This window comes from Mesocricetus auratus, unplaced genomic scaffold (assembly GCF_017639785.1).
Source record: "Mesocricetus auratus isolate SY011 unplaced genomic scaffold, BCM_Maur_2.0 Super-Scaffold_15014, whole genome shotgun sequence".
Classification (NCBI taxonomy): domain Eukaryota; kingdom Metazoa; phylum Chordata; class Mammalia; order Rodentia; family Cricetidae; genus Mesocricetus; species Mesocricetus auratus.
The window spans coordinates 11131873-11156953 of record NW_024429186.1 but is presented as its reverse complement, the minus strand read 5'-3'; the positions used below and the strand labels follow the sequence as shown (position 1 = coordinate 11156953).

At 54.4% G+C, this 25081-nt stretch overlaps 1 protein-coding gene across 1 annotated transcript in view; it reads right to left on the bottom strand.

Moving 5' to 3' along the window:
* Ccdc85c (coiled-coil domain containing 85C) overlaps nucleotides 1–15820 on the bottom strand; it is a 64117-nt gene extending 48297 nt beyond the window's left edge. The window contains exon 1 of the mRNA XM_040742525.1: nucleotides 14722–15820. Coding sequence (XP_040598459.1) covers nucleotides 14722–15517 — 796 coding nt within the window. The 5' untranslated portion in view covers nucleotides 15518–15820. The remainder of the gene's footprint in view (nucleotides 1–14721) is intronic.
* Nucleotides 15821–25081: the final 9261 nt, after the last annotated feature.

The following is a 25081-nucleotide window of genomic DNA, read 5'->3' as shown; positions in this document are numbered from 1 at the left end:
CCACCACACCAGCAGCGAGCGGGTCCAGTAACCCTGAGGCACCGATGGGTTAAGCAGGACACACGCTCATCGTTGTGGGGGATGGGGACTGCCCTTCACAGGCCCAAACAAAGGCAGAACCATCGTCTGGGGTACCTGGAGAAATCGGCCATATGGGCTTTGGAGTCAGGAAACTTCTGAGTTTTCTACTAGAGTCCGACCTGCCAAGTCCACACAACTGCTCCCAAGGGAGATGAGGACCATCCTCCAAAGAGAACGACTACCTCATGCATCCCGTTCAACAGCGCGTCTTCCTGGGGCAAGTGGGGACCCAAGAAACTATCACTCACCCTCCCCACCTTGGAGGCAGCCACAGAGTGTCAACCAAGCAACCTCTCACCTGGGACCCGCCCGGCAAATCAGCATGACAAAACCAAGCACAGCAGGAAGACAGCTGGGTGGCCGACCTGGGCCCCTTCTCCCCGGGACCACAGCCTCTAGTGGGAGGTGGAGACCTCAGGACACTGGGTCCTCTGGGATCGTGGGCAGCAGTTGGACAGAATACTGTTCCCAGCTCACTCTTCCCCACCTTGAATGGCACCCACACCAAGTGTCAACACTGACCGCCACGTGATTTGGAAGCCCGGAAAGGGAACGGACTGATCCCTGGGCAGTGTCAGGGGACCTACAAATGAACCTCAAAGAGGGGGTGCCTTACAAAAGACTCGTGCTGAGTCCACAGCTTACTTGAATAGACCAGGTCCCTAACTCCCCCAGGGCTCCAGCAGAGAACTGTGCCCGGCTCTTCCTGCAATGGAGTGAGCCCTCCATCTGTCTCCCACACAGAGCCAAGTGAGATGCAGCCCAGGAACTAAAGAACACAGCAAGCACCCGAGGCACAACGGTCCCATCTGCCATGAGTGGCCTCCGCAGCAGGTGGTATGGCCACCGGGGCAAGCTTGACCCAGAATTTTGGAAGTCAGGGTACTGAACCACTAGAGCCCTCTCTCTCAGTGGGGACACTGAGGCACATGGTCTGGGGACACGTGATGGGGACCCACACCTGGGAACTCACCACAGCACAGCAGAGTAGCAGAGGGTGAGATGAACACCACGGCCCCTCTGTGAGCATCCACAGGACTAAGGCAGGCGTTTGGAGAGAAGGCCCTGGCACACATGACCTCTGCCACCTGTGCCACTGAGGGAGGCTATGCTGAGAGGAGAGAGCCAGCACTGAGGAGGGCAGGTTGGCAAGGCTGCCACCGGCTGCTCCTTCCATCACCCATGCTGCTGCCGTCAAGACCTTGTGACTAAGGGAAGCTGTACCTTTAACAAGGCCCCAAGTCATGCCGGGGAGCCTCGGGTCTGCAGAGAGTCCCTACCCTAAAAACCAAGGGTTCTGCCTGGTCCTATGGACAAGGGTAGGGTGGGGTGATGTCAACAGGAGAGAAATAGGAGGAGCAAGGACCAACATCCACTCCCCCTCCCCACAAACTCTCCACCAGACCTGCTACGGGCTGCATGTCTCCTAGGGCTCCAAATGGGTAAAACTGGCGTGGAGAAGCAATGGGTACTGGGATGTCTTACCTTACACAGTGCGCCTCGGGGCAGCCCAGGTTCCAAGCAGGACTTCCTGGGTGACAGCCTCCCCCTCAAAGATAGGCTCCCCATCCTTTGAAAGTCAAGAAAGCACCTGCCACAGTCCACAGAGCTCGCTTCTGAACACAAGGCTAGTGGTCAGAACAAAGTCTCCTCAGCACCTCAGAAGGAGCTCTTGCTTGTGAATTCCCTTATTAGTTTTTAAGAGGGGGAAAAAGATCAAGAAACTGCATATATGTACTCCATGGCCTAAACCCTTAAAAATCTCTTAAGAGTCCATTTCAATCCAGGCATGGTGACACACACCTTTAATCCTAGCACTTGAGAGGAAGAGGCAGGGGGATCTGTGAGTTCGAAGCCAGCCTCATCTACAGCGAGTTCCAGGACAGCTGGAGCTACTTAACGAGACCCTGTCTTAAAAAAGAACAAATAAACAAACAATAGGAAAAAGAGAGAGAGAGTCCACTTCAGAGGAGAGAGAGACAACTCAGCAGTTAAGAACAAAGACTGCTCTTTCCAGAGGACTTGAATTAGGTTCCCAGCACCCGCGTCAAGCTGTCAAGTGGCTCACAGCATCCTGTAACTCCAGCTTCAAGGGATCCTACGACCTCTTCTGACCTCCACAGGCTCCTACACACACTTGGTAATCACTCACACAGACACATACACATATACAAAAATAATAAAAACAAATCTTAAGGGGAAAAAAAGTGAGTTTACTCCATGGGTGACAGAGCTGATGACAGACAGGAGGGGAGCTCCCAACTCAATATGGCCGCATGGCCTGATGCTCAACAGATTCCTGGTTTGCTTGTGAAACACTGCCTTGGAGGTTCCAGAGGAAAGATTTGGAGTGAAGACCACAGACTCCAAAGGCCTGGACAGACACCTCCAAGCAGCCATGCTTCTCAGAATAAGGTCAGAAGCAAACAGAGGCCCACGGGGCCTGAGGATCTATATGTCTATTCCAATTTCCACAGAACGACAGAGGGTCTGCTTCCGGCTCTCCCACAGGCTCATCCAAATACGAAAAAGTAGGACAGTGCAGCGGGCAGGCGGCCGTTCTGGCCTAGAGTCCCTTACACACAGCAGTCTCAGAGACGGCTGCTACTGAATAACAGAGCATCGGCCTCCCTAAGAGGCCCACCAAGCCCCTGCCTGCCAGGCCCTCCCAGCTGCCCCTGCTGCAAGGCTGAACGCACACCTGCACCCACCTTCCCTCGGCCAGACCTGCCACTGTACTCTTCTGGTTGCCAATCAGCAGCCCCTGAAGGGCAAATGGGGATGATCCAACACAGGAGGGGAGGGGAGAGCAGATAGGCAGTACCAGACAGCCTTCGTCCTGCATGAGGAAGCCATGTGGTCCCTGGGTTCAATCATCCCACTTACCACGGTCTTTCCCCCAGTTTTAGTAATCCACAGTTGACCGGGGCCTAAGGACATTAAGTGGAAAATCCCCAAAATAATTAGCGAGTTTTAAAGTGTACCTGGGCGAGCAGTGTGATGAAATCCCACGCCACCATGCGCTCCCCAGGATTCCAATCACACCTGGGAATCCACAGCACCCACCCGCCTCGTCTCCCTGTCAGTACAGCACACAGACAGTTCAACGCTAGCAGAGACTTTAGGCGCCTGCTCGGGGTCCTGCAAGCCCCAGCAGAGACCGGTGCATATTACACCACTGGCAGTCAAAGGTGTCTACGGGGTGTACAAGTGACTTTCTCCTAAGGCCAGCCCTCACAGCCAGGGCAGGTTGGTATAACCAGCGAAAGAGCCTATTAACACATTTGGTAGTCCCCAGAGGCCAGGGGCACAGGAGCAAGGTCAACATGCAAAAGAAGGGGCCAAAGGTGGCTCAGCAAGTAAAGACGCTTGCTCTGGAAAGCGTGCTCAGTCCTCAAATCCCATGACAGCGGCAGAAAACTCCTGAAAGTTGTCCTCAACCTCCATAGGTGTGCCTGGTACAGGCTACACACACACACACACACACACACACACACACACACACACACACACACTCACTCAACACTTATACACACTCACCACACACTCACACTCAACATTCACGCACACACTCAACACATACACACTCATATCACACACACACACACACATGACATGCACAAACAACAAGTCTGTCCTGTCTTTAGTCCCCTTGCCTTCCATGGCTGTTAGGGGCGGTGATGCGGTACTGGCAGCGATGCCTGTAGGGAGGGGAGGACAGGAAATCAGATCCTCTGTGAGGTGTGGGTACACTAGCAAGTGATCCTGTGGCTGCTACTTCTGATTCTGGGTCAGACCAGGCCCCCAACTGGCTAAGCCCTTGGAAAGTGACAACCTGTGGCCAGAAAGTCAACCACAGCTACTGCATGCAGGTCCTTAAAACCCCAAAACAACAGGAATGGAGGGAAAAATACAAAAGCTACTACTGGTTCGTCTGGATAGGGAATGTGGCTAATCTGGAAGCAGTCACCTAAGTGAGGCTCATAACCAAGGAAGGCTTGGACTTCTAGATCTTTCTCAAGTTCCTCAACGGTCTCTGGGCACCAGAGACCTGATGCAACCTTCCCAACCTCACAGATAAGTGAGCCCGTGCAACTGGGAAGAGACAAGGTCCCTCCACTTCAACGGCGCAGCTGTACACACGATGCAGGACCAAAGCCAAAGAGGAGCCTTCCTATGACCTCCCACAGGGTGGGGGACGTCCCAGTGTCCCACCCACCCTGTGGTCTGTAGGACCCCATGTCCAGTCTCTCTCCAGGCTGCATCACTGAGATCAGAACAATGTCACCCTGAGAGACACACCCGTACACACAGAGCGGGCTCAGCACAAGGCTGGGGGAGGGGGAGCAGAGCCCCAGGTGTGGCGTGTACTGGGCTCATCACCAGAGACAGAGAGAGAAATGGCCCACAGCTGGACCCTGGGAGCTCCTGTAACCCCAAGAGGGGTATGCCCACTTGCCAGTCACAGCCTTGACCACCACGGGTAACCAATGGCAGTGAGAACCGGTGTTGGTGTGTCCAGGGCAGGTCTCCGGCCTTTCCTCTAATAAAGGAAAACAGGGCAGGAGGCATGCCTCTAGCCTGTGTCCACCCCCTACCCCATGACCCCTTCAGTTTTCAAACAGTTTTCCGATCCTGCATCCTTCTTGGCCTCCTTTGAAAAAGAAAAAGCTGGGACTCAGTTGGCCGAGTTCTGGAGGGGATCCCAGGAGCCAGGGGACTCTCTCAGTGCTTGGGTTCCCTGCAGACACAAAGACCCCAGCCATGTCCTACACATGGGCAACGCTGGCACCCACTACCACGGAGCGCACACCCTTACCCTGGCTCAGGACACAGAGGCTTCCACCAGGTACAGAATGGATGAGGACCACGTGTCACACGTCCTGTACCTGTCTGACTCAAGGACCAACCTAAGTTTCTCCGACAAGCATGCAGGAGTACAAAAGGAGCATCACGGAAGGCCTGAGGTGGGCCTGAACAGTGCGGCAGGCTTAAGACCACAACTCCAGGGCCTGGGAAGACAAGTCACCGAGATCGGTGGGGGTGTACAGAAGTCCCTGGTCCAAGCTCAGATGGCCCAACTTGTGTGGGCAGCCACAGAACACAGGGAGAAAGAACGATCTGCAGAAGCATTGCCCTGCAGGGCTGCCCAGGGCAGGCGGCTCCTTATCTCCAGGTAAACAAGGCTCCAAACACACAGGTGCTTCTGCGTGGAGGAACACTGCTCCACCCCACCTCACTGCCGTTGCGCTAGACTGAAGCAGCCGCCTGGGCCCCAACTGAGAGACCTTGAGGTGAAGTTGGCCAAGGTTCAGGCACAGAGTAAGGGGACACAGGTCGGAGGTGGGGAGGGGGCAAATCCACAGGATGCAGGTGGCCAGGATGGTGGCCAGCAGTCCGAGAATGGACAACCAGTGGCAAAAACTCGGACGAGAGAGAGAGAGAGAGAGAGAGAGAGAGAGAGAGAGAGAGAGAGAGAGAGAGAGAGAGAGAGAGAGAGAGAACCACCATTACTACCAGGAAGTCCGGGAAGGGGTCACTGAGAGAGAGAGAGAGAGAGAGAGAGAGAGAGAACCACCATTACTACCAGGAAGTCCGGGAAGGGGTCACTGGCACGCACACCCTGGGTTCCAGAGGACAACTGTCAGAAGGACATGAAAGGCTACTGGATAGAGGTTACTAACCCGAGCCTCCTTTCCCAGGGTCCCATACAAGGAGCAGCAGAAATTCCAGTCCATGGAGAGGGGAGTTTCCCCCACCCTAGAGAGGAGAGCGGGATAGTAGAAGGGCAGGTTTTGTTTTATTGCTTTGGACAAGGAAACACTAGCCTGTTTGCAGAGAAGGATCTAGGGAGAGACCCAAAAGGAACAAAAGAAAGGAGACAATGGGGTGGCCCCACAGAAGGAGATGACCTAGGGGCAGAGGAAGGGAGGCTTGCTGCGCTGTCTAAGACAGCAGGAGCTGAGAAAGTAAGACCCTCCTCACTTCTGAATGCGTACAGAGGTGGGCCGTGCCCATTGCTGAAAATATGGGACACAAAGAAGGGTAGGCACACGGGAGAATTTCCCATTGTCCCACCGGCTACGGCTACGGAGAGACATTAAGCAGCCAAGCGGCTGGGAAACGGAGCCTTGGCCCGGGCAGTGTGGCCGGAATCTGCCACAAAGGGCCACTCCCAGAGCGGGCTCATTAGGGAGGCCAGCCGGTGCCGCACATGGTGACAGGCGGGTGCATTCAGGGCTCCGCACACAATCAAGCCCTTGTGACAGGGAAGGGAGCAGGGTGCTCGGTGGAGCCTCTGGTTCCTGGACAAGAGCAAGCCTCCTTCTTGCCTTACAACGTGGGAGCTGACGGGAAGGCAGACTTGGGGAGACAAAGAGATGAATCCCCTGACAGTGGGTATTCTATTTCTGGAAATGGGTCGACTCTTCTCAATAGCTGCCATCTCCGTGCCACCGGCCCTGCCTGCATCTGTCCCCTCGAATACAGCCTAAACACAATCACCACTCCCTTCAGGGTGGACTTGTCCTGAGCATTCGAGAGCTGGAAGCATCTGTGCTATAACTTAGAGATGCTGGGGGTGGGGGGGGGAGGTGGGGGGGATGCAAGCTGACCTATGTACAGCGTGACAAAAGGTCCTGGCTTTCTGCAGCTGCTTTCAAGGCCTCAGCTGGGACCACTGGAGCTGTGAGTACCCACAAAGCCAGGTCAGTGACAGGGCAACACAAGCCAACTTGCCTCCACCTTGAACTGACACTGGCCTCTGCCCCCCACATCCGGCCTGGGATGCCCCATCATGGGCCAGCATCCTCCACTGGCTGACCAACAGGCCGAACCCCAGCTCAGTGTCCCCTGTGGGTCCCAAAAGGTTTCTCCAGAGCCTCCTGTAAGGACTCTGGTTCTCACTGCCCACAGGACCCAGGAGCCACAGCAACCACCAAAGCCGGTACCTGCTGAGACTGAAACAAAGTTTCTGCTTGTTGGCTATTCAACCAGGAGTGGTGGCACGTGCCCTTACTCCCAGCAGAGGTAGGAGGCAGACCTCTGCAAATTCAAGGTAGCCTGGTCTACCTGTCACATTTAAAATAAAAAAGTGAACCAGGTGAGGAGCCACAGACAAAAGCAAAGAGTGCAGCGTTACAGTGACTAAGAATGGATCTCTGTGAGTTCGAGGCCAGCCTGGTCTACAGAGCGAGTTCCAGGACAGCCTCCAAAGCCACAGAGAAACCCTGTCTCGAAAAACCAATAAAAAAAAAAAAAAAAAAGAATGTACGCTTGTACACACACCCCACCAGGTTTCTTTCTTTCTTTCTTTCTTTCTTTTTTTTGGAAGTAGATAAAGGCTAAAAATAGTAAATGAGGGGGGAAAGGGGAGGTGGCCAAAGCAGCTTGGCCTCTGCCTGGTTTAGAATATGACAGGGTGCTCTCCAGCCTTTCTACAGGGCCCTCACGCCAGGCTCCGGTCCTGAGTGCACACCTGTTCTGAACTCCAGACGACTAGACAGTGCCCACGACAGCACTACTCTCAGGAGGGTTGCAGGCTGTGGTAAGGGGGCGCCAACAGCAGCAGCAGGCTCCTCAGCCCCAGCAAACAAGCCTGAGCCAAAAATGGAGGTTCAGTGTTGCCCTAAACTCGGCACCCTAAGTCTTTGAGTGCAGTCCATCAGATAGCGGAGGTCAGAAATTCCGTCAGGCCCTCAGGAGGAGTGGTGACCCAGAGTCCTGGCCTCGGCGGTACTGGTCAGGTCATCGTCTCAAGGCACTGGTAGCCTGAGTCCTGTCCCAAACTGAGGACTCCTAGGGCCCAGATGCTGTAGGGGTTAGTAATACATCCACTCTTTGCAACAAGCAGGCAATAATTTGTAGGCAAAAGACAGTTTGAGAACCAGCCCCGGCGCCAAGTCTGAGAGTCAAGAGAACCAGAACACCAGCTCCCAAATGGACAGACAGACAGGAATGGCAGACCCAAGGGTGGGTCCCCTTCCCTCACAGCTTCCTCCTTAGAGCCAGAGGATTCCACACAGTTTGCTCAGGGTTTCCGGCTCTTGCTGGCCAGGCATTTCCTCCACTCCAAGTCTCGAGCACTCTGAACCCCATCTACTCTAGGACAGCACTGACTGTGGGAGGGACAAGGAGGGGCGGACCGGAGCAGCAAGGCACAGAAGGACTCCCAGTTCCGCCCCCCATGGTGCTAGGGAGAAGAGAGAAAGCTGAGAAGACAGTAGTGCCAGCTTGACAGGCCATCTGAGACCCAGAGTGAGGGATCAGAAAGCAGAGTCTCTGGCCTCCAGGGTGGGGGCCTGTACCTTAGTGAAACAGGCTACACAGCATTTCCAGAGAATCTGGTGGTGAATGGGCAGGACTCTGGGTCTTCCTGCCCTGCTTCACAGAAAGCTGGAGTCCAGTGGGATTCCTTAAGACCAGGCACTGATCCCAGGGTGACCCAGCTCTCTATCTGTCCAGAACCATATGCCTATAGGGCTATCCCTGGCTTTAAGATCACAAAAACGGGGCTAGAGAGATGGCTTGGTGGGTAAGAGCATGGGCTGCTCTTGCAGGACTCTGGTTCGGTTCCCAGCACCCACATGGAGGCTCACACCCATCTGTAGCTTCAGTTCCAGAGGATCCTACACACATTTTGACTTGCACCAGTACACTGCACACACCTGGTACACTTAGAAGCAGGCAAAACATTCATACACATAAAATTTAAAAAAAATTTTTTTTAAAGAGAGGGTTTCATTCTGTAGCCTGGCTGGCCTGAACCCACAGAGATCTGTCTACATCTGCCTCCAGTCTTACGCCACCACATCTGGTGAAAATCTTTTGTTTTAATCTTAATAAAATAAAATTTACAAAATCCCATCACTTTAGTAGAGGATTTTGTTCCTACTTCTAAGTCCTGTGGCTTCCATTGAGGTCCCCTTGTCCCTAGCCACACGGATTCCTGAAACCCCCAGGGCACCCCTTGCACTGGTCACAGACCTTGATCCCAGCATGTAAGTTTGGCCATGCATCCTAATTATCCTGTAATGGGGATGGGGATGGAGCTCCAGTTGGTATGTAGAGGAAATGTCTCCCACAAGTGTCTGACCTGATGTCCCTGGACCACCTAACGCTACATGTCAGAGTCCAAGGAGCAGACAGGGGTCAGGACTTGGAACAGACTGAGCCTAAAGCAAGGTTCTTTCCTACGGCCACTGCTAGGGTCCTGGCCATCCTGGGGGCCCCGAGTTTCCTGTTCCTGCCCTTAGCCCAGCCTACAGGACATTCACCAGAGAGACGCTCCTCAACTGCTACTCCCAAGCTAGATGACATGAATCACTGTGGAGGCACTGAGAACTTCGGAGTATAGATGCTCATTAAACTTCCGCTAATGTTTCCCTTCCTGCTTACAGGGCCGGCTATGAGGTCAACTTCCACTCCCTGTTGCCCTCCCACCCCTGACAGCTCTTCTGCAGCACAACCCAAAACTTGGGCATCGACAAGTGCCACCCACAGAAGAGCCTGTCACCAGCCGGTGTCCAGGCAGGTGACCACACACCTCCTCTAGCGGAGGGCCGGCTCCTGCCTCTAGAGGCCACCGGATTTATCTGGACCATTGTCCTTTGCAGGCACTGACCTCAGAGTCACTGGAACTTTAGGGCTTCACCTGAGGGGCTGCACACAACCCAACCTCAGCCCCTCTGAGGCCATTTTCCCATAATGCTCCAGTTCCCACCTTCAGAACTTAGCCATTCTGCTCCTTCCTGACTACAAAGTCATTTTGCTTCTGTTCGACCGGACAAGAGTTCCCTGCCTCTGGGACAGGTCTGGGCACAAAGACTCCACTCGCAAGCATAGGTCAGGGGGTTCCCTACCCACACCAGGTAGCGCTTCCTAGCATGAGAACCGGGTCCAGGTGAAAAGAGAAGCCACAGACTCCTCTTTAAAGGCTCAGCTGTAGGAGCAGGATACTACAAATGAAGAAACTGAGACCTGGAGGGTCAGTAAGCTACCAAGGTCTCCGATCAGGCAGGACAGAGCTCGTTCAGGCCCTCCTGGCCCTGGAGCTAGAGCCCTAGGCTGCACGGCTATGACTTAAGCTCAGCGCTGGGTTGTTCCATCCCAGAGAAGGTACACTCGGGCTGTCATACAAAGACACCTCCCCTCCTCCCAAAGGTCAATCGTGTTTCCCATTTTCCAGACAAACGGTTCGAGGACTTGCCTAAGAGATTCAAGGAACTGTGACTATAGTCCTGTCCATGGTGTGTGCAGAAAACAGGTGTGTGAGCCTGGGCAGAGGCTCATGCCTTTAATCCCAGCACTTGGGAGGCAGAGACAGGCGTAGCAGCCTGATCTACAGAGTGAGTTCCAGGACAGCCAGTGCTGTTACAAAGAGAAACCCTATCTTAGAAAAAAAGAATGGAAGGAAGGCAGGCAGGCAGGCAGGCAAACAGGTATGTGTAGGAGCTGGTTTCCTCATTAAATATTCTGGTCATAGACCAATATTCCACACCGTTTGTGTCCTAGGAGCTCAGAGACCTAACACGGGACATAGTTGTGGCGGGATGCCTCTGTGATGGGAAGCCAGACTGATGTAGAAAGTAAGTGTAAGAGGAAGACATATGGAAGGACAGACACCCTGCAGAGGCGGCTTCTCCCCAAAAGGGAGAGCAGAAAGCGCCCTGGGAGGGACTCACTCTTATACAGCATGTGCCCTCCCGCAAGGAGCTCACACAGAAGCCCTGGGACTCACTCCAGACCCTAGCTGCCCTGGGGAACCAAAGCAATGCCCAACACCTCTTCAAGCCTCAGTTTGCCAAAAGAGCCTCCTGGAAGCACATGGTGATCCTGGAAAAGTTCTTTGCGGTAAGTGTCACGTGCTGAGTACCTGTGAGTGCCCAGCCCTAGCACCCAAGTCCATGGACAATCTCACAACCCCTCCACCAGAGTCAGGCTGGGAGAAAAGGGAAAGCTTGCATAACCCGCCCATTATCTCCTCTGACCTTTGCTCCAGGCTGGCAGGCTTAGGAATGGCAGCCTTATTAATAGAGCCCTGAGGCCTCCTGGAAAAAAGACCTATTCACCACCAGCCTGCTCTGTCTTTTTTTAAGGGCCCAGACCACCCCCTACTCCACCCTCCACAAACCAACAAAAACACAAACCAGAGATCAAACCCTTGCTCATTCTGAGTGGCTCAAAATTTCAACCCAAACACGAAAAGATAAATGGCACTCACTCACAGGCTTGCTGGAGAGGCTCAGTTAGCCGCAGGGGAGTGGGGAATGGAGGGGGTGGGGGCGGTGAAGGGCATACCCAAGGACAGGGGATAGATGGGGGGGCTAGAAGGATGGGAGGGGAGGAAAAAACTGACTGAAAAGACTTTTCTGGTGTGTGTGCTGCTGTCAATGGAGTCTCATATCGTGTTGAGCAAATGCTCTACCCCTGAGCTACACCCTAGAGGGAAAATGTTTTTGTCTGAAAATTACCTCACTTGGGAAAAGAAAAGGGGGCTGGACTTTTGGCATTTAACAGCCAGCAGGACTAGATTAGAATGACAGCAAGGGCATCCTAAACCTGACTTTTATTAGCCAGTCAGGACCCAGCCTCTCAAAAGCAGGGCCCAGCGCCTGCCCAGTGCCTGCCTGTTTGCACATGGATTCAGAGACTGGCCAAGCCCACCTCAGCCAGGGCTGGCTGGAATACAGATGGCCACCTCCACCACTGCCACTGTCCTTCCAGGACATGCTACAGGGATGTGGGCATAGCAGCACTGGTCCCCGAGAGAGGGCTACGGGACCTCGGTTCCCCTCGCTCTGCAGCAGGTGCAGTCACACACACCACACACAGCTCAGATGCGGAGAACCACGAGCAGTCTCAAAGGCAAGCAGAGTTCGTAAGAGAAGCCAAACTGTGCTGGCAGGTCTCCCCCGTGGACTCCTGCAACCACTGCTGGGACCATGGTGAACAGGTGCTAACCTCACTGACCATTCTGGAGTAAAGGGCTCTGTGGGCTCTCCTCCACCTTCCAGAAAGACAGGGAGGCAAAATTAAACAAGTTGCCCAAGATACATGAGGGCATCAGAATGTCCAGACCCTGTGTATAATTTGGGTTATCAATGGACCACTCAGTGGTTACTGATAAGGAAACAGCACTTCCCAGAATGGGAGAGAAGAGGCACAGTCAGGTCAGGAATCGAGAACAGGGAGGCATCCATGTTACCTAACTAACAGGAAAGCAAAAAACGACAACCACAGCTGGGCGTTGGTGGCGCACGCCTTTAATCCCAGCACTCGGGAGGCAGAGGCAGGCGGATCTCTGTGAGTTCGAGACCAGCCTGGACTACCAAGCGAGTTCCAGGACAGGCTCCAAAGCCACAGAGAAACCCTGTCTCGAAAAACCAAAAAAAAAAAAAAAAAAAAAAACCACAACCACAAGAGCCCCAAGTCATTCTTGGCAGAAACACCAATGGCCCTGGTAGAAGTCCCATCACAAGGCCGGGGTCCTCTCTGTGCCTCCCCTTGCATATCTATAAAACGGGGCAGATGCAAGCTGCCTAGGACTCCTGTGGCTGCACGTCAAGCCCAGGCCCTAAGCCCTGGTGACTCTACTCTGGCCACCACCAGGGCTCTCTTTATCTCTCTCTCAGCTCAACCCTGCTCTTCAAAGCCAATGTCAGACTAAGGTCCTTGAACAGAGAAGCCCAGTTTTCCTTGTTTCCTGGAACTCTGTGCACAGTAGAGGGAGGATATATCTCATGGTCACCCACTGACTTCAAGAGACAAAGCTAAAAAGAACAATCCCGTGTGTAACTGAAATTTGTAATACCAATACTGAGTTTTCATTTCCCTGCCAAAGCAAGACTTGGCTACTACAAAAATCTGCAGCAATTTTGCTGCAAGGAGATTTGGGGATGGGGGGTGGGGAGGGGGGTCTGTAGGAAACAGGACACTTCTACCCCTACCCATCCCCAGTGGGGTGGAAAACCTCCAGCCTGGCCAGGTCCTTAACTGCTGCATTATTCACTACTGCAACTGGGACTCTGGGCCAGACCCACATCTCCTTGCACAAAACATGACCCTCTGCAAAGAGGTGGGGACAGCACAGCAGTGTAGTGTCCTGGAGAATCACCCTAGCCAAGCGCTGCTGATGACATAGCTGAAAACCAGCCACAGTCTTCCCTTCCTTTACAATGCACTTGGGGAAATCAAGACCCGGAACACTGACCCTCCCAGAGATGCATGCACTGTAAAGAGGGGTGCGCCGTGGAATTAAGCTGGAACTCTGCAGGTGGAGCTTGACTGAGTAGCTGTAGGGGAGGACCTTGTGGACACAGTGTTACAAAAAGAAACCAAGTTGCAGTGGTAGATTGCTAATCAGGAACAAAGTATCCGTCTAACCCCAATCCTTTCCTGAATTCACAGGCTCTGCAGAGTAAATAAGGAGGAAACCTCCGCCTGTCCTGCATCCGGACTGCAGCTCCTACCTGTTCCCACCCCAATATGCCTGCGGAGGGTTTGGCCAGGAAACTAAAGAAAAAGCTTGGTCCTCTCAGCTCTAGCTGTCAGTTTGGGGAAGGGCTCTTCTAAGCCTTGACCGTGTATGGACAGAGAAAGGCTTTCAGGAGAACAGAAGGGGCAGGTTATTCTCCGCCACCAGGCAAACCACTCTGGCAGAAGCAGGTGCCACCAACACTGGCAACCAGGCTTCCAAACACTATGGGGAAGCAGGGAAGTACAGCATCTGGCAGTCGGGAGAGGAGGAAAAGCTCCAGGGCAGACAGAGCCACTGAAGGGACGCACAGCAGGCCACTGTGGTGGTGACACCCTCGGCACAGGCAGAGCTGACCTCCCACCTACACAGACTCTGGCCGGCCACAGGTGACCCCAGCACTTCCTGGAAGGCGATCAAGCTTACCAATCAGGGACACTATCGATCTCCGCTTCACACCCACCTGGGGGGAGGCAGGGGTCAGCCTCTCCGCCTCATAAGCAAGGAAGAAAGGAAACCGAGGCACACAGAGAAGTCAGAATTCATTGCAACTATATCCTCTGGGGAATATAGAGACCAAGTTGAGAAAGGTGTCCCAACCAGTAGTGCAGGATTTATGGGAAGCCAGGAAGCCTCTCATCTTAGCCCAGAGCGCTCTGGCCCAGCTGCCTCAAGGTCTCTCCACCAGTGCCAGTGGGCCAGGCCAGCCCAGCCCAGCCCAGCCCAGCCCAGGAGGAAACAGGGTTGCGAGGAAGCAGAGGAGGAAACCGTGCTGGAAAGAAGCACAAACCTAGAGCGCAGTTGTGGACGCTGACGGGGCTTGGGGAATATCTGTGGCTCCCAACCAGAACGGAATAACTTGCTTTATCTCAGAGGCCTTTCATAGTCTTCCCAGAAAAACTTCCCTCTGCCCACAAGTGTTTTCAGGGTGGGATGAGAGACACCCTAGACAGCACCGGTGTGGCAGACACTGACACAAAGCTGTGGGTGAGAAACTTCTCGGCGGTATCAGCCAGGCAGGGACACCACCACGCGGAATGCTCCATTTGCTATGCCAGCTGCGGAGGGGTCTGGAGGTGCGACCCCCACCATCCTGAACCCGTGAGGTGTTCAGGAACTACCGTTTCACAACACCCCTAGGCTTCCCATCCGGGCGCGGTGCTTACCGTGCAGGCCGTTAGGGATGCTTCGATGGTGCGGCGGCGCCGACAGGTCATCCAGGGACCGGCGCGTGGCTCCGGCCTTGCCGTCTGGACCCTTGTGCGGTCCGGGGGGCAGCAGCGCCGGTGGGACGTGGTGGTGGTGGTCCGGGCTGCCGCCGCTGCCCGCACTGGACGTACTGCTGCCGTCGCCAACGTCGCGGGTCCCCGAGCCCGCCGCGCTGCCCGCCAGCGGCCCGCTCAGGCTAGCCTGGCTGTCTATGGAGCTGCGGGAACCCGCGCCGCCGCCGCTGCCACTAGCGCCCCCCGCCGCCGCTAGCGCCGCGCGCTCCTCATCCAGCAACAGCACCAGCTCCTTCAGCTCCAGGTTCTCGCGAAGCAGGGCCTCCTGGCGCGTCTCGAGCTCCCGCAGCTTCTGCTGCGAGCGGGCCACCTCGTGCCACACAGCGCCGGCCGCGTGGCGCCCAAAGCGCTGCCACTCGCGCGCCAGCTTGCGCCCCTTCTGCCGGTCGTCGTCCAGGAAACAGCAGAGCTCGCGCAGCTCCTGATTGTCGTCCTGCAGCCGCTGGTTCACGTCCTTGAGGCCGCGGATCTCCAGCAGGTGCTGCTGCAGCCGCCGGTTCACGTCGCGCATCAGGCTGCCGTGCTCCAGCATGAGGCCCACCTTCTCGCCCTCGGCGCGCCGCAGCCGCCGCGCCAGCTCCTCCTTGCTCCAGCGCAGCAGTTCTTCGTCCGGCACCTGGCTCAGCTCCTCCGACGCCGCCGCTGCAGCCGCCGCCGCCACCGCCGGGGGCTTCGCCATGGCGAGGCCGTCACCGCGGCATCGCCCTCGCCCGCGCCGGGCCGGCGCTCCCAGCGCTGGGGCTTCTCTGGGCCCGGCCACGCGCGCGCGGGGGGCGGCCTGGGATGCGTGCGGCCCACCCCGCGCCGCCTCGCGCTCTCTCCCGCGGCCCCCCTCTCGGGTCACCCGGGAGCCCGCGCGCGCCTCAGCGTTCGGGAACGGGGACAGTGGCTGTGTCGGTGGCCGCGGTGCCCGGGCTCTCCCGGCTCGGGCGCAGCAGGCGGAGGCCCGCCCCCGGCCCGGCTCCCGGAGCTCCAGCCGCCCCGCCCACCCCGGGCGGAGAGGGGGCGGGGCGCCGTAGTCGGGCCCCGCCTCCGAGAAGGAGGTGAGCCGAGGCACGGCCGGCCCCCGAGGTTTCCCCTACGCGGTGCGACGGCCCGCCGGGCGCCCTGCCAGAGGCGCGTTCGAGCCGTGGTCCCGCCCTCCCGCCGGTCTGATTGGTTCGCTCCGGGGGTGTGCGGGAGGGGCGGGGCGCGCGCGGGGGCTGCCGCAAAGATGGTCTCGTCCAACCGTGGGGCCAGGCGCCCTCCTCCCCCCGGTTCAAGTTTCTGCGCCCGGAGGACGCGGCCTGGGCCAATCCCAGGACTACAAGGCGGTTTTAAAATGCAGGTAGGGCTGGGGGGTGGCGGGGACCGGTGGGAAAGGTAGGGCAGGGCTTCCCTTAAAGGAGACGCGCGAAAATGCGCGTCCCCCTAACGGGCCCGCGTCCCCGACCCTCCCTTTCTCATTATTAATAAACAAATGCCCACCGGGTGGGTTCAGCTCCCTTCCTCGCTCCCGGGACCACCAGAGTTCGGTGCAGTCCCAGAGAGGAGGAACAATAGGACCCTGACGTAGGGGGTCGGGCAGAGCTGCTCTTTGTCCCTTTCCGAGCCACCGACCTCCTCCACCCTCGATCTCCACCTGGGTCTCCTGCCTAAACTCGCAGAAAGGCTGTCTTTCCACTCCTAGCTCAGAACTGTAGAGCCTTTCCAGTCTTATCTCGGGACCAGATGTCTCGATGAGGCGAAAGGCGGCCGGGGACCTGCCCATTTCCTGGAGCCTTGCCCCTCCGCACACTCAACCGCTAAATCCCCGGGATTGGAGGAACGTCTTTGGTTCGCTAGGTGGAAACCCCTGGGAAAGGCCAAGGAAGGTCTTCCACCCTGGCCATAAAGCTGGGGTCCAGAGGCGCACAGCGACGGGAGAGCCTTGCCCCGCCCCGCATCGTTGCGGGACGTTGGGATCTTCCTACAGCCTGTAAATCCGGTCCCTAAAGCGCGCGTTTACGGCGCTGCTGCAGTGAGCAGGCCGAGGGGAGGGTGCGTTTCCCCTGGACCTTCAAGGAGATAACCCACCCCGGGCGCACGCACATCGGGGTAAGCTACCCAGGGCCCGGAGCGCGTGCCCGCGCAGCAGCTGACGTCCCCTTTTACAGTTACTCAGCCGTTGACGGAACCCACTGCGTGTGCCCTCTCACACCTCCCCCTGCGCGGGGGAATTCTACCCGGACAAGACTTCTGAGGCCACTGCCCTCTGAGGGTACTTGGCATTCTTGGGAGGAGTTTAGCGTGAGAAGATACCGTGGGGGCTGTCTGCAGAGCTACGCAGGGAAATCAGTTGCCTTAGATCTTGTTTTTCTGGGAGGGGCTAGGACGCAGGAGCTTGGATCTGAGCCGCAGCAACAAGGACAAAGGTAATGGGGGGAGGCTGTGCAGGTGGAGGGAGCAGCTAGCGGAGTGGCATTAGGGCTTGGCCTCTTAGTGGCCGGCTCAAAAGGGAGGAGGGGCGGGTGAGATGGCTCCTCAGGTAGAAGCCTGATGCCTAGCCTGACCACCTGAATGGATTCCCAGGACCCACGTGATGGAAGGAGAGACCCTATTCCCTCAAGTTGTCCTGTGTCCCCCCCCCCATACGTGGGCCATAGCATGCATAAACCTTCACACAACAAATAAATGTAATAATATTTTTTAAAAAGGGGGGGAGCCGTGGGTGACTCAAGTCACTAATCCTAGAACTTGAAGGTAGAGGCAGAAGTAAGGGGAATCTCTGTGAATTCCAGGCCAGCCTGGACTACAAAGTGAGATTCTGTCTCAGCAGAAAAAAAGATGAGTCATGAGGTGTGAGGTCAAAGGGCAGGCCCTGGTGTGACCTGAAGCAGGAGAGCTGTCTTGGATCACCCTAAGAGACTGTGGTTCTTGGGGCCAAGGATTGGGCTAGATTCGTTACTCTCACCCCACTCCCTCGTCGTAGAGGAGCTGGAGAAAGGGCTGGGGAGAAGAGCCCTGGAGTGCTGAGGCCAGTATGCCTGAGTCCGCTGTAGAGAGCTTCCATGTTGGGCAGGTCCAGCCCAGCACAGTGTGGGTTTAAAAAGGAGGGGACTTAAAACAGTTTGTGCCTGGGGAAGCTGCAGATCTGTTTTCACCCCCAGGAAGCAAAGACTATGTTGGGGAGTTGCTCCAGGGAGAAACTGGGGGGAGGGGGATGAGCAGAGATCACACCAAGGGGGACACTTCCGATCACCAGGGAAATTGCTGAGACAACTCAATTTGTCCTCACTTTGTGGAAGCCTTTTGTCTCCCAGTGGTGGTCCTATGGCCTACGGTCTCTGTCTTCTGATTCTCCAGGGTAACAGGTAACAGCTTCAGTTGAGGGGAAAAAAAAAAGGAAACCTTTATCCCAGCAGCGGTTCAGATCATCTACACACTGCCAGCTGGAAAGCCTTCCTTCAGGACCATGACAAGCTCCTGCCTGGGAGGGCTCTGGGGGAAGGTGCTAGCGTGGGTGTTGCTTGGGTGGTGTAAAAGGCTCGCGACTCCCCATTGCTTCACACGCTTGGTGAGAAGAGGACTGAGCAAGCGCCCCAAAGCAAGAGGAGATCTCTAGGACAAATGTACTGTGTCCTCTAGAACACCGGTACAGGACATAGCAAGTTCGAGGCCAGCCAGGGCTACACATGAGATCCTATCTGAAAACAGCAGTCCCACACACACTGCTAGGGAAAGGGGCTCTTTCTTTTTCCTCCCCAACCCTGCAGCCCTAAGATGAGACTCCAGCTTTGGCAACCCTTCAGTGCATGACCCACTGAGTTCGAGGCCCTTGTTTTAAAGGGAGGGAACTGAGCCCCAGAAAGGAAGTATTTTGCTCCAGGTCATTTTCATTCACTGGTTTACCAAACACCATATACATGCTCCGATACATAAGTACCACCACTGCGTGAAGCCAAAGTGCCACTCTTAGAGCTTCTTGGGGACCCTGAGACGTTTCCCTGGGAAGTGGAATCCTGAAAGCTGAGGGGTGATTGGCAGAGATGGGAGGGTGGGCACCAAGTGGATAAAAGCAGCAGGAGCAGAGGCCAGGATGAGCCATGGAAGAGCCTGGGCATAGAGAGAAGAGCCCGGGCATGGAGAGAGGAGCCCGGGCATGGAGAGATGGGGGAGGTCACAGCAGAGGGAAGGAGGTATAAGAGGGAGTGGCCCCGCCCCACATCTCTGAGGGAATGTCTACTGGCCAGCCCAGCTGCGAGAGAACATAGCAGTGGCTTTTGGGTTCAGAGGGCAGTGTTCCACTGCAGGGTTTGTGTGGGTGCTAAGTTGGGGCTCCAAACGCAGCCTTTGAGTCCTGCTATGTGTATCTCTCTGGCAGCTGGCAGCTGCTCCTACCACCCAGCCCTGCAGCTTCCAGATGGTTTGCATGTCAGGCCTCGGGTGCTACCTCGAGCCCCAAATGGACAACTAGCAGTCCAACACACAGACACACTGCTGAGATCTGAGACCCAGCTCCTCCCGGGTCTGAATATTTCATGGTAAGGGTGGAATGGAAGTGGCAAAGACCTTAATTGTTAATGGAGCTTCTGCCGGCTCTAGGCCCCACCCCCCTCCTCCCACCCCTTCTGTTTGAAATAGCAGCAGTGAGTGGATCTCCATACCTCCTCTGGCACCCCAGGTCTTATGTCCTGCTCTGTGTGAGACTGGGCTGGAAAGAAATCGACCCTTGACCCCCAGCTGGTCAGAGAGCATAGGGTCCAGTGCTTGCTACGAGTTCTCACTCAGCGGAGGACCTGGGAACCAGGTTGGAAGGAAAGCACAATGGCCTTAGGAGTCTGTGTCTCTGGCCTCACACCACAGAGTGGTCCTGTGCACTCACAGACACACCTTGTCCCCTGCACTTCTTTTTTTTTTTTTTTTTTTTTTTTTTTTGGTTTTATGAGACAGGGTAGGGTTTCTCTGTATTGTTTTGGAGGCTGTCGGTCCAGCCTGGCCTCAAACTCACAGAGATCCGCCTGCCTCTGCCTCCCGAGTGCTGGGATTAAAGGCGTGCGCCACCACCACCCGGCATCTCCTGCACTTCTTAACCTGTACCTAGGCTCTGGATCATCTCTTCCAGAGTGGGAGACTCTGGAAGCATACATGAAGGGATATGCCAGCCCTAAGCCGTCCCATGAGACAGGCCTACAAATGGGGTGGGGCAGAGGGAGAGCAGACTGGTGAATGTTGCAGAGCCTGAACTAGAAAACCCATGACCTGCCCAACAGAGACAACACTGGGACCACGATGTAATGAAACACTCCATCTTGGCATCCCATGTGCCCGGAGGAACCTGTGTCAGCAATTCAGGGTCCCAAGGCAGCAAGGTGACAGGTCAGCCCCGAAAAAGCTCATGAAACGCAGCCCCCAAACCCCTGCCCCAGACCAATGCCACTTGAATACCTGGGAATAATTCCAGTATGGAGAGCTAGGATGCTCTGGCCAGGCATGTTCCCTAGCATCAGGCCAAGCTAAAAGACACACCCATGTGCACGGGACAAGCCCTCCCTAAGTGGCTGGCTTTAGAACGGTTCTCAACCTGAACGACCCTTTCACTGGTCACCTAACACCATCAGAAAACAGATTTACATCATGATTGACAACAGTAGCAAAATTACAGTGATGAAGTAACAATGAAAATAACTATAATTGGGGGTCACCACAAGAGGAACTGTGTTAAAGGGTCACAGCGTTGGGAAAGTTGAGAGCTGGGCCTTCACCTAAAGAGGTTCAGATTGCCTCAAGTGGTCCTCATATATGCCGCCTAGGATGCAAATATCTAGTGACGGGAGAGACTAGAGTTGGTAGTGTTGGATGCTGCCTTTATCACATTCCCTTATTCTGTGCTCCATGGCACAGAAGGGAGGAGGCACCTTGGGCATATTGCAGAATTCCAGAGCATTAAGGTCCCGGAAATGGGGAGGGGGAAATGGAAAACGGGGAGAAGCACAAAGGTCCAGAGTCGGAATGACAGATCTCCAGCTGGCTCCCCCCACCCCCACACCGGATACGAGATGCCAGGGTGATGGGATTCTTGGCTGAAGGAACCTGTTTCATACCCATGTGGTCAAAGGTATGATGGAGAGGAAGACGTTTTCTGCATTTTTGATGCCGTTATGTCACGTTTATATCGAGTATGCGTGCACACCCGTGTGGCTGTCAGAGGACCTTGCCGCAGTGGATTCTCCCACAGTGTGGGTCCAGGGGATCCAATTTCGGTGGTGAGGGTTGGTAACAGGTAACTTTACCCACTGAGGGCTCTCACTAGCCTTCTCTCTCTCGGCTCAGTTAACTAGCCTGGCATACATACACAAAGCCCCTGGCTTCAGTCCCCCAGACCCACAGAAACTGGCATGGTATTGACAGTATTGCACACTAAGGATTCCAGCACTCTGGAGGTAGAGACTGCAGAATCTGAGGTTCAAGGTCACTCTGGGCTACACAGAGTTTGAGGTCAGCCAGGGGTACATGAGACCCTGTCTCAAAACAAGCAAAAGGGGGGAAACTCCAGGCCACCTTCCTCTCAAATGAGGAATTTTGGGCCAGGTGTGTTTTGAACCTATAATCCCAACCCTCAAGTTCTAGGATATCCTGGGCTACAGAATAAGACTTATTTCTGAAAATGCATACAAATAGGAAATTGGAGTACGGCTGGGTGGCAGAGCACTTGCTCAAGTGTCTACGAGGCCCTGGGTTTCTGGGGTTTCCCAACCAGCTTGCATGTACACAGGAATGTGGGCAGATTAATTCCAAAAAATAGGGGGACATGCCTTATGGGATGGCTCCCGAGGTGAGAGGGCTTGGAAGGGAGGTACCTGGGCAGATGACTGAGGCTCCAGTTAGCGGGCCAGGGATGAGAACACGTGGATGAGTAGAGAGAAAATTCCCTCTGGTTGTGGTGGTGCACACCGAAAGGATTATTATTATTTTTTTTTTTTTTTTGGTTTTTCGAGACAGGGTTTCTCTGTGGAAAGGATTTGTTAAAGGAGGTGGTGGAGGCAGGAGGATCACACAAGAGACATAACTGAAAGAAGTCAGACATGGCCGAGGGAATGAAAACCCAGCATAACATAGGGGGCAGCTCATGGCTCAGTCGGACACACGTGTTAGGTAGCATTAACGTATCTAACCAATAAATTGTGATGTAGCTGCCCGAGAGGGCATGGAGAGAGAGGCATGGGAGACATAAAACTCCAAGAGAGAGGCGGCAGATAAGTAACGCTGGAAGGGCAGGAAAAGAGAGGTCAGGCCGATAAAATGGCACACGCCTTTAATCCCAGCACTTGGAAGCAGGTAGATCTCAAAGTTCAAGGCTAACCTGATCTGCAGGGCAATTCCAGGACAGCCAGGGCTACCCAGAGAAGCCCTGGCTTGGGGAGTGGAGGAGGGGGGAGAAGCAGTAAGTCAGGAATGCACTGTCTGTTTAGGAATTCTCCTGTGGAAAAGCAGTGAGGAATCAGAAAAACAGCTCTGGCCCAAAATCAGGATGCCAGGCTGGAGGGAGACGCAGAGGGGTTTGCTTGGAACTTGCTCTGTAAACCAGGCTATTCTCAAACTCGGAGATCTGCCTGCCTCTGTCTGCAGAGTGACATCCACCACCACTGCACATGGTTTAAAATATATAAAGCCTGAAGCCGGGCGTTGGTGGCGCACATCTTTAATCCCAGCACTCGGAAGGCAGAGGCAGGCGGATCACTGTGAGTTCGAGACCAGCCTGGTCTACTGAGCGAGTTCCAGGACAGCCTCCAAAGCCACAGAGAAACCCTGTCTCGAAAAACCAAAAAAAAAAAAAAAAGCCTGGCATTGTCTCAAGGACACTGAAAGCTGGGTGACCACAGATCAGTCAGCTGCCTTGAAAATGTGAGAAAAAGATTTCCTGCCTGAATTTGGCTCCTGGAAAAGGGTCAGCCTAGTAGAAGACAGAAAATAGGCATTTTCAGTGATGTAAGGTCCCAGAAAAAGAAAGAGCCCCTCTTCCAGGAAGTGTTTGGAGTGCATACTCCTTTAGGTGTTGAAAGCCATGGGCAGGGTGAGCCCCTACCTGGGGCAGGAGCATGGCTTATATATAGGGACCCAGAGTGAAGGGGGGAGACTTAAGATTAGTGAGCACTAGGGCAGTTGTCAGTACCATCATGGGACTTAAAAAGAAAATTACTGTTCAAAACTAAGTGAATGCATTATCCTCCAACCAGAAACAAACTGAATTTTATAAGAAACTGTCACCGGGCAGTGGTGGTGCACGCCCTTAATCCCAGCACTCGGGAGGCAGAGGCAAGCAGATCTCTGTGAGTTTGAGGCCAGCCTGGTCTACAAGAGCTAGTTCCAGGACAGCCTCCAAAGTCACATAGAAACCCTGTCTCAAAAAAACATAACAACAAAAAAAAACCTGTCCCCATGCCAGGTGGTAGTGATGGCTCATGCCTTTAATTCCAGCACTCGGGAGGCAGAGGCAGGCAGATCTCTGAGTTCAAGGCCAGCCTGGTCTACAGAGAATGTTCCAGGACAGCCAACTCTGCTACACAGAGAAGCCCTGTGTTGAAAACATAAATAAATAAAAAAATAAACCTGTCCTGTCCTCAGTCATTTCATGAATAGCATTCCCTAATCCCACCCCTTGGCCAGCTGTTGACTGACACATGGCAGAAGCCCTCTGGGGGGGCATGGGGCAGGAGAGGTGAGGGGGGCCAGGGATGGGAAGACCATGGAAAGCACAGAATAGAGAACGGCAGGAGCAGATTATACTACATTATGTGCAAAGGTCCTTATGCTCACAGGTAAGTTAGGGAAACCAGGAATGTTCAGATTATACTACATTATATGCAAAGGTCCTTATGCTCACAGGTAAGTTAGGGAAACCAGGAATGTTTGCCTCTTCCAAGAGATGTATAACCTGTTTTCCACCCAGAAGGCTGGAACAGAGTTGACTAACAGCCTATGTGACCCCTGGGCTATCTGTAGGGCCAGGCCAGACCTGGCTTCCCCAGGCTCCCACAGGCAGAATAGTGACCTCTGCACTACCTGTATGACCAAGACCACATCAGATCCTCCCCTAGGCCCTCAGAACACGTCATTTCTCTATAGAACCTGTCTTCATGGAAGAAGTGGCATGAGAAGACTTTCAATGTGTGCCTCATTACGCTCATGGTATTGTGTTACACCAGGAAACAAATTGTACAATACTTAAATATGACTAAAGCCAGGTGGTGGCGGCGGCAGTGGTGGCAGTGCACGCCTTTAGTTCCAGTGCTTGGGAGGCAGAGGAAGGCAGAGCTCAGTGAGTACCAGGACAGCCAGGATTGTTATACAGAGAAACTGTCTCAAAAAACAACAAACATGTATCTATATTTATACATAAATTAAACTGTCCCTGTCAGACTCTGCCCAATACCAGCTTCTGAGTTGTGTTAGATTTCCTCTTGCCTCAGATGGTTACACTACTGGCTCTGGTGATTGCAGAGACTCTGCATTTCATACACACACACACACACACACACACACACACACACACACACACACACACACACACAGGGAACTGATCCGAAAAGTCTGATCCTATGCTGGGAAGTGGTCTACCACTGAGCTGTATCCATCACCATCTTTAGAACCGCTGTTTTGGGATAGTCTTGTGCTGTAACCCAGTCTGATCTCGTGAGTTCCATGCCTCAGCCCTCACAATGTTGTATCACAATCTTGCACCACTCTGCCCGGCTAAATAGCATGTTTCATTTTTGTTTTGTTTTTTTTTGGGGGGGTGGTTCTGGGACTTGAACATGTGACTTTGAGCAAGTTAGTTTTCTTTTTCTCTTTTCCTTTCAAGACAGAGTTCCTCTGTGTAGCTTTGTAGGCCTGGCTGCCTTGGACTCATGGAGATCTGCCTGTCTCTGCCTCCCAAGTGCTGGGATTAAAGGTGTGAGCCACCACTGCCTGGCAACGGAAGTGCTATATCAAGCTACACCTTCAGCCTTGTATATACATAATTTATACAAAGTATATATTTGTTGCACCTATGGATCACATGCATATATAAAACATATAACTTATTTAATAACAAACCCTAGTTCTGGGCTGAGATGTGTTAATCCAATGAGGACTAGGGAAACCCTGAATCTGACCCTCAGTCAGGCCCCCAAGCCACCCTGCTGGAGGCTTCTCCCACTTGGACCGCTATTCAAATTTGATAAAGCACTCCCACCACACTCACCTTGGTAAAGGAACACATACCCCCATAAAAACTGACTAA